Here is a 14,977-nt window from a genome sequence, read left to right as displayed (position 1 = left end):
TCTATCTATCTGTCTAAATACAATATAATAATGAGTATAACATTCAGAAATGGTTGCTAAGAAGAAAAAAAAAACAAACGCAAGAACAGAGTTAATTTCTGTAAATCTACTTTGTGAAAATAAATATACAGATAGATAGATAGATAGATAGATAGATAGATAGATAGATAGATAGATAGATAGATAGATAGATAGATAGATAGATAGATAGATAGATAGATAGATAGATAGATAGATAGATAGATAGATAGATAGATAGTGCCGCACACTTGCACATAGATGGCACCTTGAAGGCTCTGTCAAATTAAACACTACCACCATGAGAAGAGTGGGGTCACTGTCAGTAATTATCTTGTGTTTCCATCCACAGCTCTGAAGCACTGCAGTCAGGGGATGCTTGACTACACCCCACAATCCTCCCAATCCCAATGAATATAACAAACAGTCTAACAGAAGTTGGTGTATTTCGTTTGGACTCAGATGTGGAAGAAAGAAAAAATGTAGCAGAGTCCTTTATTTGTTAACTGCAGTGGCTGTGCATTTATTTTTGTAACTTAATCACTTTGATTTTGTTACGTAAATGGGGATTACCAGGTTGATTCCCTAAAATTGTGAACCAGTGTTCATTCTTCCTTCCACGACAGATGTGACAAATGAGAGTCTTTATTTTTAATATGTGTAATTGACACACAAAAAACAAAGCCAAAAGTTATAATCACAAAACCAAAACCTTAAGACAAGCATGGGTGGATTGATTAGGCTAAGTGTTTTGTGGTAAAAATAAAAACAGGAAAGTAAAACTCAGAAATTATTAAGATAAACTTTTAATTCTTTGACCAGAGGTAATCTTTCCATAAAACATGTTGTTGTTGGCTTTGCATTTCAAGTGGCAGGAGTTATAATTCACAAAAACAGAAACAAAACCTTCAGATAAGCAGAGGTCAATTGATTGGGCAGACATTTACTTACAGCAAAACAGTGGTCAAGAAGGCAGTTGGGAAGCTTTAATTCTAAAGCTGCACTTCTAATTCCTTGACAAGCATAAGTCTTTCCTTGATTTGTATTTAAACTTCAGATTTGGAGTATCTGCAACCATTTTTTCTAAATTAGTGTAGCATCCTAGCAGCCCCACAATGGAATGGCATTAATGTGATGCTAACACTGAATAACATCAGTCCAAGGTTAAGGAAAAAAAAACCAACATGAAATATAAATAAGATGTAACAAACCAAGTAAAAATATGAAATATGGAAATAACCATAAAATTAGGTAGAGCCTAATGATGGATAGATGGGTTATTTTTTTTATTATTATAACTGTAATCTTTTTATCTATGCACCCATTTTTAAACTTGTCTCAGTGCTGCCAGCACGTGTTTGAGCAGTAAGAAGATAAGGCAAGAACCAGCCTAGAACTGAATGTCAGTCTTGCAGTTTCAGAGAACATGTAATGCCCAGTTTGGAGCTGGCAGTCAGCCTAGAGCCATGTCAGTGGATGGTAATCAGAAACTGAATTCTCTTGACAAAACCCATATGGACACGGAGGCAACATTCATGCTTTGCACAGAAGGCGATCCATTTTGGAAATGAACCAAAGTGTAAGCCGTGTCAGGATGAAACTCTACCCACTGGAACACTCTAGATATACAGTCAGAATAATGCTTAACGCTATTGTTTTTACTCATCATAATAATATCATTAATAATTTGGTATTTGCTTTTCTTTGTAAACTTTCTAAATGTCAAATAAGCCACACAGCACTGTGATTCTTAAGGACTGTATAAACATGATAATTTTTAAAACCACAAAAAATGTAAAGTATTGCTCATATTATTTGTTATAATAATCTGTAGAAAATGTGCGAATTAAAGCAGAAATTTTGACCCACCATCCCCAATGTTTTAATGACCTGTTGTTTCTCCCTGAAACACTGTAGACACAATTGCCTGGAATAATTTAGTGAGTAGGCCTCAGTGAGCTTTAAAGAGAATGGACCTGTACTGCTGTGCTAATGTGCTCAGCTTGTTTGCCAAATGCTTATTTGTGTCGTACTTGCACAGAAATTGTGTTTAGAGCTGTTAATTATAGCATTATAAAAACAGTGCACAGTAATTACCATGAGCACATTACATCAAAGGAAGGCACACTCTGTTAAAGTCTCTGTATAACATTAGACAAATATTTTTAATATGTTCCTTTACTTATTTTTCCCATTTCTTTGAATTCAAATGTATTTCTCAAATAACTCAGTTTAAATTACACCATTCTTTCAGTTCTTGAGACTAGAATTTTATCTTTGCTACACTATTCTACTTGGCCATTGCAGCACAACTTTTCTGCATAGCCAAGAGTCAGTCATTTTGGGATTCATTATAATACAATAAGAGACTGATGAGAACTGGCCATTCAGACCAGATTGGCGCTGCTATTTGAAGCATTTTTTGTAAAATACTGTGATGTCAGAACTTGAAAGTCCCCAAAGTACTACTATCTCCTGCACTTTTAACCTATTAAACCTATTCCAGGTATCCACGATTTTCTGTGTGATGAAAAACATTCCAGTATTTGTGCAAATGTTACCCTTGGGATCTCTTTGTAACGTATTTGAGAACATTTCTGTTGTCACACACACACGCATGGGAGGCAGTCTAAGGGCTTAAATGGGGGTAAGATGCAGAGCCAAGGGCTGATGAATGGTACTAACGCCTTTTCTCCCTCTTCCACAGACCACCAGAAGGAAAACCCAGTTAAGACTCCACCCACTTCTATTGCTACAGACCTCATTTCCACCTGAGATCCCACCCCTTCCTGTCCTCCACCTATAAAACCCAAGCCTTCCCTCTTCTATTAAGTCATTGTTTTTGCCTCCGTCCTTTGTGATTACTCGTTTTCTCATTTGTTTGATTGTTGGAGAGATTATATGGGGTGAAACCCCTAAATCTTTATTATTCTCTGTCTGTTTCTTCCACACTGTCCATTGTATATAAGCAGGGAGATTGCCAAATGAACTAATATGTATCGTAAAATGGGTTTTTGATTAGGGATGCTATTTAACATTGAATGGCACATATCAAGTAAAAAGTGACTACAGTTATCAAAGAAATTCTTAGTTACCTGGTCCTGCAAGCTTTATATTCAGGGGTAATGAGGCACTTACCAGCTGTAATTAGGGAAACACCACCCCATCGATAAAGTTTGGCACTTGCGAAGGGCACGGCACAGACTAGCAAGAATCCACCAACTAAGCTGACGGTGATAGCCAGGACAATAAATGCTGTCCAGAATCCACGGAACACTAAAAAAAAAAAAGATAAACGGTCAGTTATGTGCATCCAATAATTAACAAAGCATGCCGTTTAGCAAAACAGAACATGTTAATCCTTTACTACATTTCCTCCTACTTGCTTGTAGTAAGTGTTTTCCAAGTAAAAGAAAATTTTTTTGTAACACTTTACTGTATAATGAATGCAACGTCCAGTAGATGCATCTATGAAACAATTACAGCTAAGTTACAAGGCTTTAACAAACATTTTTTCATGTTAATAAGACATATGAAGTCTCATATTACTTTAAAATAGGAGTTACCAACACTGCATCTATTATTCACATACGTTAATGCAGCAAGACCTTAACAACAGGTTTCTTTGCATTACACAAGTATAAGCGACTAGCAGGTGCACTACAGCAAGCTCTTAAAAGTTCTATTCTGACCATGTTTTTCCTTCATCTTTGCCTTTTAGGATGAAGCACATGTGCACAAGATTCAGTTTCAGACACCTGCTATTGAATCCTGCTTGTAGCATGTGGGCATCTGGATGTTCTGTACTTAAAGCAAAGACACCACACCACTGAAAGTACCGACCTGCATCAGTCACTGCTTGTCATTAAGGGGGCTTTCCTCAGTATAAAAGGTAAAAGTGCTCACACTTGAATCAGTGTTTCTTTCATCCATCTGCTTTAGTAGCCAAGACCCTTTTATTCTGAGCAGGGTCACACTGAAAGAAACTGAAGTCTCAGGAGAATTTATATCCAGAATAGATGCTAGAGTAGCTTGTTACATTTGAAGTCAAATCAGAGCCTGTGGGCTTTTTATGGTTTAATTCTAAGTGTAGGCTGACTGAATGAAAAGTGATGTCGCTCAGGCAAGGATATAACATTTTCAGTTTTTTAACTACACTGGTGTTTCAGTCATATGATGGGGCATTCAATGAAATGTAAATACTTACTTGGAATTGCTATACACAGTGCAAAGAGTGTGACCATGCAGGTATGTCTGGGTGGACTAATCTAAGGGAACAGAGGAATCACATCTCCTTAACACAGGAAAAGCACTGACCACCACTGGACTTCACGTACCTCTCTTCCTCCTGCCAATCCTGCCAAATACACCAAAAGGCTTCTTTCCTACTCTTTACCTGTCTTCTGAAGGATAAAAGCTGGACTTGTGTAGTTGCATCAAAGTGCAATATGCTTCACTGGTGGAGTTTTAATACAGCAATCTCCTATACACTCAGTTTATCTCATCTGATACCCCAACTCCTCGTCATCTCTGCATTGTTCTTTACTACAGTTAGATTGTCAACCAAGCAAAAGATGGTATACTGTGTAATAAAATATCACCCTTTTAAAAATCAGCAGAAAATGCACTTCATGATGTCACATTATACACATTTTTAACATAGCCCTTTCATCCAATATCTCAGTTCTCCTGTCACTCCACAGCTTCTCTAGAATTTTCATCCTATAGCCATTTCCTAGAGATTGAATTTCACTGAAGTTTGAGTACTTTAACCAAGAAAGTTTTTAAAGAAATATACCAAAAATATAACAGAACAATAAAGAAACATGGAATTCAAACTCTAACATTTGCAATCTAACTAATTAAATGGTTTAAAAACACAAAAAAATCCTCTCAAATCCATTTTAATGTTTACAATGTTAGTATCCAGGACAATGCATTCTACTCTAGTTGTATCGACAGAGATAATAAAAGAAGAGAAAATAATAGATAACAATAATAATAATAATACTCATGTACTGTTTAGAACAATAGCTAATTTAACAAATGGAAATTCAGAAGTATAGTGCAAAAATACCAACTGACATTAGCAGTACAGACTTTATGAACTTCTTTAATGTGAAAATCAAAATTATAAGATCTCAGCATCAGCTCAGCAAACCATGTCTCACCTTGCATTCCACACTTTAGAAATTTTAATCCTGTAACAGAACAGGAAGTCTTAGCTTTAATTTCTAAAATGAAACCCACTACTTGTTCCCTAGATCCAGTGCCAACAAAACTAGTAAAAAGCACAATGGATGTACAGTAGAGTCTCGCTTATCCGACATAAACGGGCCGGCAGAACGTTGGACAAGCAAAAATGTTGGATTAATGGGAGGTGTTAAGAAAAGCCTATTAAACGTCAAACTGTATTATAATTTTACACATTACGAACCTAATAATTATGTTTTGCAACAAAACAACAGAAAAATTTACTTGAAAAAATGAACTTAGTTACAGAATTGTCTGAAGTTAAATACAGTATGTACTGTACTTAAAAAGTTCAGTCCTGTGATGATTTAAAGAAATTTTTGATCGTAGTCTGCTTTCCTGATGAGCGCCGTTTCTTCGCTGCCAAGTCTCGCCATCTTTGCAGCATCATTATGTCGATTCCTGTAGCTTCTTCTTGTTGCTCAATGTATTTAATTGCAGTATCTAGAGCCTTAACTCCGTCACTCATATAGTCAACATCTGTACGAGCGCATACTGTTTACTACAACATTGTCACTGCGTGTTTGTGTGTGTGTGTTTGTGCTGTGATGTGCGAGTCCCCGTCTTGCACCCGAAAACACGAAGCTGAGTCTCAGTACTTTAGCAACACCAGCTTTATTCAGCTTGAAACAGGAACAGTGCGGTTATTTATTGTAGCAGGATCTGCCACTCTCCTATACACAGACACAGCAGTCAGGCAGGGCCGTAATACTGTGCCCTGCGCATTTATAATGTTCACTGTTCCTTGTATCACCCATCGACAGCAGGTGCTTATAGCATGTCTTTTCGGATTCGCTTTTACGGCGAACTGCTACAGTGCTGGGAGACTGCAATTGCTTTGGGACGCTCTTCCGCGTGTCATCCCGTTGGGTGGAATCCCACAAGAGTTTAGAAACTCACTCACACCAGCCATGATTATTTTCAAAGGTAAAGTGCAGGTTAATTTATTTTATGTATTTTTACTTTATATTTTGTATTAATCATTTTATATGAATAGTTTTTGGTTGTGGTACGAATCATCTGAGTTTCCATTATTTCTTATGGGGAAGTTGCTTTGATATATCAGTGCTTTGGACTGCGAGCACATTTCCAGAACGAATTATGCTCGCAAACCGAGGTTCCACTGTAATTAGCTGCGGTAGAGTCGGGAGCAACAAAAAATAGACTACGCTCACACTCACAACTTGCAGTTCTTGTTGCCGATTAATGCGTTTTTTTTTTTTTTTTCCGGTGGGACATCGGATAATACGGAATGTTGGATAAACGAAGGTAGGATAAGCGAGACTCTACTGTACTTGCGGCCTCCTATTCTTAGCATTATCAATAGCTCATTATTGCATGGCACAGTACCTGATGCACTCAAAGTGTCAGTCATCAAACCATTACTTGAAAAGTCAGACCTAGACTCACCCATCCATCCATCCATCCATTTTCCAACTCACTGAATCCGAACACAGGGTCACGGGGGTCTGCTGGAGCCAATCCCAGCCAACACAGGACACAAGGCAGGAACCAATCCCGGGCAGGGTGCCAACCCACCAGCAGGACACACACAAACACACCCACACACCAAGCACACACTAGGGTCAATTTAGAATCGCCAATCCACCTAACCGGCATGTCTTTGGACTGTGGGAGAAAACCGGAGGGCCCGGAGGAAACCCATGCAGACACGGGGAGAACACGCAAACTCCATGCAGGGAGGACCCGGGAAGCGAACCCAGGTCTCCTAACTGCGAGGGCAGCAGCGCTACCACTGTGCCACCATGCCGCCCATGACGTAGACTCACCTGTACTATAATTATAGACCCATTTCAAATTTAAAAATACTTGAAAAAGTAGTCGACTTACACATCACAATTTATTTGAGAAATTCCTGTCTGGCTTCCGCACTGGTCATAGTACAGAAATGGCATTAACACATGTTGCAAATGACAATCTGATATCCTCTGATGAAGGAAATTCCACTGTAATTAAACTTAACCACTGCATTTTATACTATTGACCATTCTATTTTACTACACAGGTATGCTTGCAGGCAATGTCCTTGCCTGATTCAGTTATTATTTATCAAATCAATTCCAGCACGTACAGAAATGTGCTGACAGTACTCCATAATTATACACAGAAATGAGATATGGTGTCCAGCAGGACTCAGTACTGGGACCTTTACTGTTTTCACCTTACATGCTCTCCACTGGGATCCATCATTAGAAACATAACGTTAATTTTCACTCACATGCAGATGACACCCACCTATACCTTTCTTTTAGACAAAATGACGTTTCTCCGATATTGACCTTAATTAGATGTGTTAGTGAGTTAAAGGAGTGGATGGATGAGAATTACTTGCCTGTGAACACAGACGAAACAGAAATGTTAATTTTTGGAGGGGATGATACTGATCACAACAATATTTTGTCATTGTTTAACTCGGTTGGAATCATCAGTAGTTTTACTGAATCAGCCCGTAATCTGGGTGTTATCTTTGACAACAGTATGTTATTTAAAGTTCACATTACAAAACTGTCCAAGACATATTTTTTTCATCTTAAAATGTTGGGAAATTAAATCGTTTTCTAAATATGCAGTATACTGAGAAATTAATTTGTACATTTCCTTCTGGTATGATTGACTACTGCAATGCGGTGTTCAATAGATGTTCAAATTTTTCTTTATACAGCTTTCAGTTAATTCAAAATGCTGCTGCAAGAGTTATTACAAGAACAAAAAAGCACAAACACATAACTCCAGTTCTTAAGTCCTTATAATGGCTTCTGCTTCTTTACCATATAAAGCCTTAAATGGCCAAGGTTCAGCTTACTTATCTGAACTTATGATTACTTACAAACTAGAGAGCATATTAAGATCTCAAGATGCTGATCTGCTTATGATTCCAAGGATTAATAAAATAATAGTGGGAGGTCAAGCTTTTAGTTACAGGGCCCAAAAGCTGTAGAATGGTTTGCCTACTACTATAAAAAGTGTCTTTTCAGTCTCGGCTTTTAAATCCTGGCTGAAGACTCACTACTTCAGGTTAGCATATCCTAACTAGAGCTGCTGATTCGACAGATTGGCCAGCCCAGCACTGACTCAGCTATGGAATGACCAGTAGTGGAGAGGCAGCTTATTGGCTGAGGTCTCCAGGACTATGAACAAATGTGAATCCTCATATGTGATATTTACTGTGTGATTCTTTCATTTTGCTTTGTAGCTTGGACAATTATTATTGTAATATTATATTGTATTCCTGAGGTGGCAAGATTGGCCACCAACTAATTCTGTGAAGTGGATTACTTATGTTCTGTTATGTGTATTGCATTTACCCCATTTTTTTGACACCTATTGCACATCCAACCTACCTGGAAACTGGTCTCACTCTGAATTGCCTATTCCAAGATTTCTTTGATTTTTTTCCTACGAGGATATTTTGTGAGAGTTATTTCTTGTCTTCTTAGGGAGTCAAGGCTGGGGGGCTGTCAAAAAACAGGGCCTGTTAAGACCCATTGTGGCACTCATTGTGTTTTGGGCTATAAAGGAAATAAAGTGTTGTTTTTCTTGTTGTTTTTAAATAGGTGTATAAAAGCAACAGTATTTACATCAAAAAGAGAAATATCCAACATTATCGTATATTTCCTCCTATAACATAATTTTGTTAATTGACAGGAATAACTCATTCAGTGAGTATACACCTCCACAAATAAAATTTCACTTGCTTTTGCTGTTTTTTTAACACCAACAATTCATTAATATATTCAATTTATATATATATATATATATATATATATGATATACATATTGACATGCATGTGCAAGTAGGAGAATATTGTATGGACCAAAGCAAAGGTAATTCCACACCAGGCCAGAGGGTGGCGGGGTGAACTAAACATTCTCCTGTTATCTCTGCAGACCAGCCGTGGGAAAACCTCTCTGACTCAACGTTGATGGTGTCACTTCCGGTTCTGGCACCTCGACTGACATCAGAAGAAGGTCACTTTCGGTTCCCCTACGTCACTTCCGGTCTGACTACTTAAAACCGCCATCTTTACAAACCCTCATCAGTTCATGTCTGGACTCCAATAGAGACACTTCTGTCAAAAAACCAAACCCATTGCAGCCGGGGATAATATACAGGTGGCTGCCCCAAACCTTTTTAAGTGTGTTGCGTCTGATATTTTCACAATATATACAGTATAAATATACTTTATACAATTAAAAACTTTATTTGAGAAATATGCAGATTTAAATTACTCAAAGTTATTGTAGCAGAAAGTAAGACAATTCTAAAAGGCACTTTCTTATACTGCAGGCATCACTATAGTAATACCAATTTATCTATCTGACCATCCATCACCTGTCTGTCATATTGTGTGCTTCTATCTATCTATCTATCTATCTATCTATCTATCTATCTATCTATCTATCTATCTGTCTGTCTGTCTGTCTGTCTGTCTGTCTGTCTGTCTGTCTGTCTGTCTGTCTGTCTGTCTGTCTGTCTGTCTATTACCAGTATGTGGATTTCATAAAATTAACTCGGTGGTGTAATTTTTGGTTTGGAATTTTTCTGTGTTCTTGTATATCATTACTCCAAATTTCTAGTGATGAATAGTTTCTTTTTTATAATAGTGATGTTATGTGACACCATTTTAGTTCAGAGTTTTCTTCACAGAAGCCACCTTTTCAAATTCATTTTTCATGGGTGCTGCCATATTATTTCTTGTTGTTATTACTGTGCATACCCAATCATCTCTATGTAAGATCCCCATGGAAAAAAATGTCAGCACAAAACATAACAAAGATAGTGTTGCGGTAAAACACAAAATATTCATATAACTTTCATTCTGAAGAAAAATTAACATTATATTTAGATTTGTTGGGGATAAAAAGTGCTAACTAAAAGCATAATTTATCATTAAAAGGTCAAGAATTCCTTTAAAAAAATATAAGAAAACAGTCGTGATAGGTTAAGACTAAAGGTTCTACTAGTTTGTTGCTGACTTTTTCACTACAAATTTCTGATTTTTTAATTTTGTTCTGGTATAGTCATTTCTGATTTCTTCTTTTGCTTGTTCCTCTTACAGTGACTCTGCCTTCTCTTTGTGGATTATTTCATCTCCTGGGGCCTCATGTATAAACGGTGCGTACGCACAGAAATGTTGCGTACGAACCTTTCCACGCTCAAATCGCGATGTATAAAACCTAAACTTGGCGTAAAGCCACGCACATTTCCACGGTAACTCATGCCTTGGTGTATGCAATTTCTCCGCTCGGTTTTGCAGACTGGAGGCACCCAGCGTCAAAGCAGTGCTACTGTTCCTGTGTGATCACCCTTTCTTTCTTAGATCCACATTCCTGACGCGGCTTTATAAATACACTGAAACTAACTGCATATTGTTTATTAGTGTAATGCATCTGATTGTAATTAACCTGCAGCAATATAATGGTCCAGGAAATAGCCATAGTATTCCAAATACCATAACTGCTTTAGCGTTGTAACTCTCACTGCATCTTCTTCTTCTTTCAGCTGCTCCCGTTAGGTGTTGCCACAGCAGATCATCTTTTTCCATATTACTCTCACTGCACCACTAGGAGTATTTATATCACTGTATCTGAGTGGGGACTCACAGCAGCAGCTGATTGGAAAGAGAATTATCGGTATACAGCATGAAGCAAGCGCTGCCTGAGCCACAGCAAAACGCTTCAGAGACTTCCCTGTACGGACTTTGCGGTTTAGAAAAAGTTTCATCCCAAGAACTATAAACACACTCAATCAGTCCATCAAGTGCTCCTTGTAGAACTGTTTGAACTTATAAGTACAATTACCTCACTGTAAACTTGCACTACAGTTATAATATTGCACAACCTGCGCCACTTTATGAAGCGTGTATTTACATATGATGATATCATTTTTAAGATAAAATGCAGCAAAATATGTTGATTATATTATACAGCTAAAACTTTAACTTCATTTAAATAATCTGTATTGTTAATAATTAAACATGTGAGGACACGGTGCCGCAGCGCTAGCTAGTTCAGGGATTGTTCCTGCATTGCGTTGTATTCTTGCGCTGACGCAACACTGGAAAGATAGACTGATAGAATAATTAAACATGTACTACGAAGATATTTCAATGTTCCTTAAAAGTTTTGAAGAATCGGCATTCTAAGCTTACAGATGGCTTAGCGTCTATTACAGAGCTGATTGTGTGGCGATTGGGCATTTGGAGAAAGAAAAGTTAGGACAGGAATTGGAGGTTAGTACGTTTGAAAGAGACAGTACATCTGTAATAAATTATTTAATCGAAGGTCGCACATGGCGCAGCAAGACTCTTGCGTGAGACATGAACATTCACTGCGCCACCGTGTTCCCATGTTTAATAACATGCTTTTATTCCTATCATCATGAAAATGATATCACGTATACATCTCAGTATTTTAATTATTCAGAGAGCTGTAATATCACGAATGTAATGGATTCTGTGTCCTGTCGGAGAAAGAGAAAGAACGGAAGCACGTAGTGATTCACACACATAGAGCACATAGAAGATCAAATACAGAACAAAGCATTTAATGTGCTACTTGAGAAACTAGTAAAATAAACGATTTTAAGATGAAGTTTATGATGTTCAACTTTAATGGCAAAATAAACTACGTGATTAAAGTGGAAATTTCGAGATTAAAGTTGACATTTCGTGCTTTTTTCCCACTGTATGCCTATTTGTTTTGTCTGTACCCTAATAAGCTTTCATATGACACTCAGACGGTGGGCTACGACTCGCCTTTTCACGGCGACTTTGATATGTGATTTCTTTTTTATTTCGGGCACTGTGCGACTTTGTGAACTTGGATCTTTCGAGTTTCTCCGACACTCTGTCACTCGATCAACTTTCTTTTGTTGATTATACCACTGTTTAAACCAACAAATAGTACGTTTTTCCTTTGCCTCCACTTGGTATTCGCTGAAATTCTTATATTTTCCCCTGTGCTTTTCCCATTGTCTTTTCACAGAAGGCTATTTATATTGATTTGCATATTCAAAGAGGCGTAATTCTGGGAGGAGTTGGGGCGGGACAGAAGGCGCGTGCACGTACGTTACTTTTCACGCTGATCGGGATTTATGTAGTGGGAGAACGTGAAATTTTGCGTACATACAGATTCCTCCATCTGGATTTTTCTGTGCGTACACACAATCCCGCTTTTGTGCTTACGCCATGTTATAGTGTGAGTTCTACACACGGCGTTATACATGAGGCCCCTGGTCTCTTTTCCTCTGCTTGTAACAGTTGTCATATGGAAGCTTGCTTATTATCAGTTTACTCCTTTCGAGATTTCTTTTAAATATTGAAAGGGGGTCTTTCCATACAAACAGAACTCTAAAGACAGCATTGTTGGTCTGGAGAAGAAGATATGGTAGGAGGATTGTTTCTCTCGAACTTGAAGTGCTTTGATAGCTAATCCCTCTGATTTATTCTCCAATGACAGATTTCTTTCATTTTCACTGTATACTTCTTGTGAATGCCTTATTTGTTGTAAATTGTCTTGTCATGATCATGTGAGGAAAGGTATTCTCCCATGTGGGAATGTTGGAAAAAAAATGTAATCTTGTGGTTTTGTGTTTCTAATGTACAAAACAATTTCTTTTCATTTTTCTCTCAGTGTGTTCTGTATTTCAGTCTGTGGCTAGTAGTTTGATAATTTATTTTTCTTTTTACTGCCACTCTGGAGACCATTAGGTTGTAATCTTGCCAGCTTTCCGGTCAGTAAAGCAACTCAGGGTGCCATACAACCTAACTCTGAAAAGTACTTCACTACACCCAGAGGAAATAATAAAAACACAAATACTCAAATAAATAACCTAAAAACAAATGTAATGACAGTGGACAAAACCCCTTTAACAGGAATACCTCCACTAAAATGAACCTTTCAATTTCCATATTAAACAATACTTACTTTGTGTGCCTGTGACATCATCACACTGACATGAAAGTAAATACAGTATGTCATTACCAGTTAGCACTTTGACTTGAGCTTGTGTTTCCCTTCTTGTTTTGTGCTGTATAGAGTTAAATTTGTTTTTAAGATATGTTTGCTTGTTTTATTAGTGTAACTTTGGATTCCCCATTTATTCTTGTTAACCCTTGCCTTGTTGATTGTCTTCTCTACTACATTCCAAGGGGCACTGAATCCTTAAGGCAACAGAAGAATCCATTGTGTCTCTATAAATGCTAAGGTCTGAGGTATAAATAAATAAATCTAGTTACTAAAGTACACAATTGATAGAAGGGGAAGACTCCCAAATTTCAAATAAATTTCTATTCGTGTAAGATGACTGCTGGTCACCTGTATCCTACCACTAATCTTTTGCATTTTCCCCATTTTATAACTGCTCTTTCAATGAGAATAAGAACGGGTCAATCTGTATCCATGACTCTAAACAGATAACAACAATGAATGGCACACAGTTTCTTTTCCAGTGGAATTGAGGGAGCTGTTTTGTGAGTCAAAGGTATACTTTCATAATGACTGATCTTAACAGGAGAACAATCAGAAATGCACTCCTTATTGGTGAGTCACAGAGTACAGTAGACCATAGTGGTCCCCAGTGCTAGCTATGTTATTGATACATCTGCTCTATATGTGAAGCTAGACCTAAAACGGGGTTAGGCCAGCTGGCTGCATTTGGTCTATGACATAGATACAAGCGATCCGTGAGTTTCTTGTAGAAATCTACACTATTCCCACCCTCCCAGGGTGTTTTTAAAAAAATGATGCTACAATAGGCTGGTGCAAGTGTTGTAATGATAGTTGAGTAGTAAGGCCTATTAATGAAATGTACAACATGATCAGTAAATGCCTTGGTGTGTGGCGTGCAGATGCTGATAGATTTACCTGATTTATATAAAATAATTTCTCAACTGAGACCCTCCACCTGTGTCTTTGACCCAATATCAACAATTTTTTTCAGTATTGGGCATGCTAATTGATAGTATTCTTGACATAGTAAACTCGTCATTAGATACGGGGTTCTTCCCAGACTGTCTTAAGACTGCTGTAGTCAAACCCGTGCTGAAGAAAAATAATCTTGACTCCTCTGCTTTTGAAAATTTTAGACCTATTTCTAACCTGCCTTTCTTAACTAAAATTCTAGAGAAGGCAGTCATTATGCAGCTTAATGATCACCTCAATAAACATGCTATTCTTGATAAGTTTCAGAACAAATCAGAGTACAGAAACTGTACTCGTTAAAGTAGTAAATGACTTGCGGGTAAATGCAGACAGAGGCCATTTATCTGTTCTCATCCTCTTAGATCTGAGTGCTGCATTTGAAACCACTGATCACAATATTCTTAGAAATCACCTTAGTTAATGGGTGGCCCTCTGTTTGAATTCTAAATTGGTTTGAATCCTACCTGGCAGGTAGAAAATTCTTTGTTAGTTGTGGTAATTACAACTCAAAGACACATGATATTCTATATGGTGTTCCACAAGGCTCTATCCTGGGTCCGCTGCTCTTTTCGATTTACATGCTTCCGTTAGGTCAGATTATCTTGGGGCATAACATGAGCTACCACAGCTATGCTGATGACACACAGCTGTATTTATCAATGGCACCTGACATCCCCGACACTCTTGATTCACTGAAACAATGTCTCACTTGTGTTTCTGAATGGATGAGTAGTAATTTTCTCAAACTAAATAAAGAGAA

The 14,977-nt window shown here is 37.6% G+C and overlaps 1 protein-coding gene across 1 annotated transcript in view; it reads right to left on the bottom strand.

Annotated features, from left to right (window-relative positions):
• Positions 1-14,977, bottom strand: part of LOC114662473 (transmembrane protein 182-like) — a 43,587-nt gene that overhangs the window by 8,505 nt on the left and 20,105 nt on the right. The window contains exon 4 of the mRNA XM_028815951.2: positions 3,157-3,294. Within this exon, the coding sequence (XP_028671784.1) occupies positions 3,157-3,294 (138 nt within the window). The remainder of the gene's footprint in view (positions 1-3,156; positions 3,295-14,977) is intronic.

This window comes from Erpetoichthys calabaricus, chromosome 12 (assembly GCF_900747795.2).
Source record: "Erpetoichthys calabaricus chromosome 12, fErpCal1.3, whole genome shotgun sequence".
In the NCBI taxonomy this organism is placed as follows: domain Eukaryota; kingdom Metazoa; phylum Chordata; class Cladistia; order Polypteriformes; family Polypteridae; genus Erpetoichthys; species Erpetoichthys calabaricus.
This window is presented reverse-complemented; position numbering and strand designations above follow the sequence as displayed.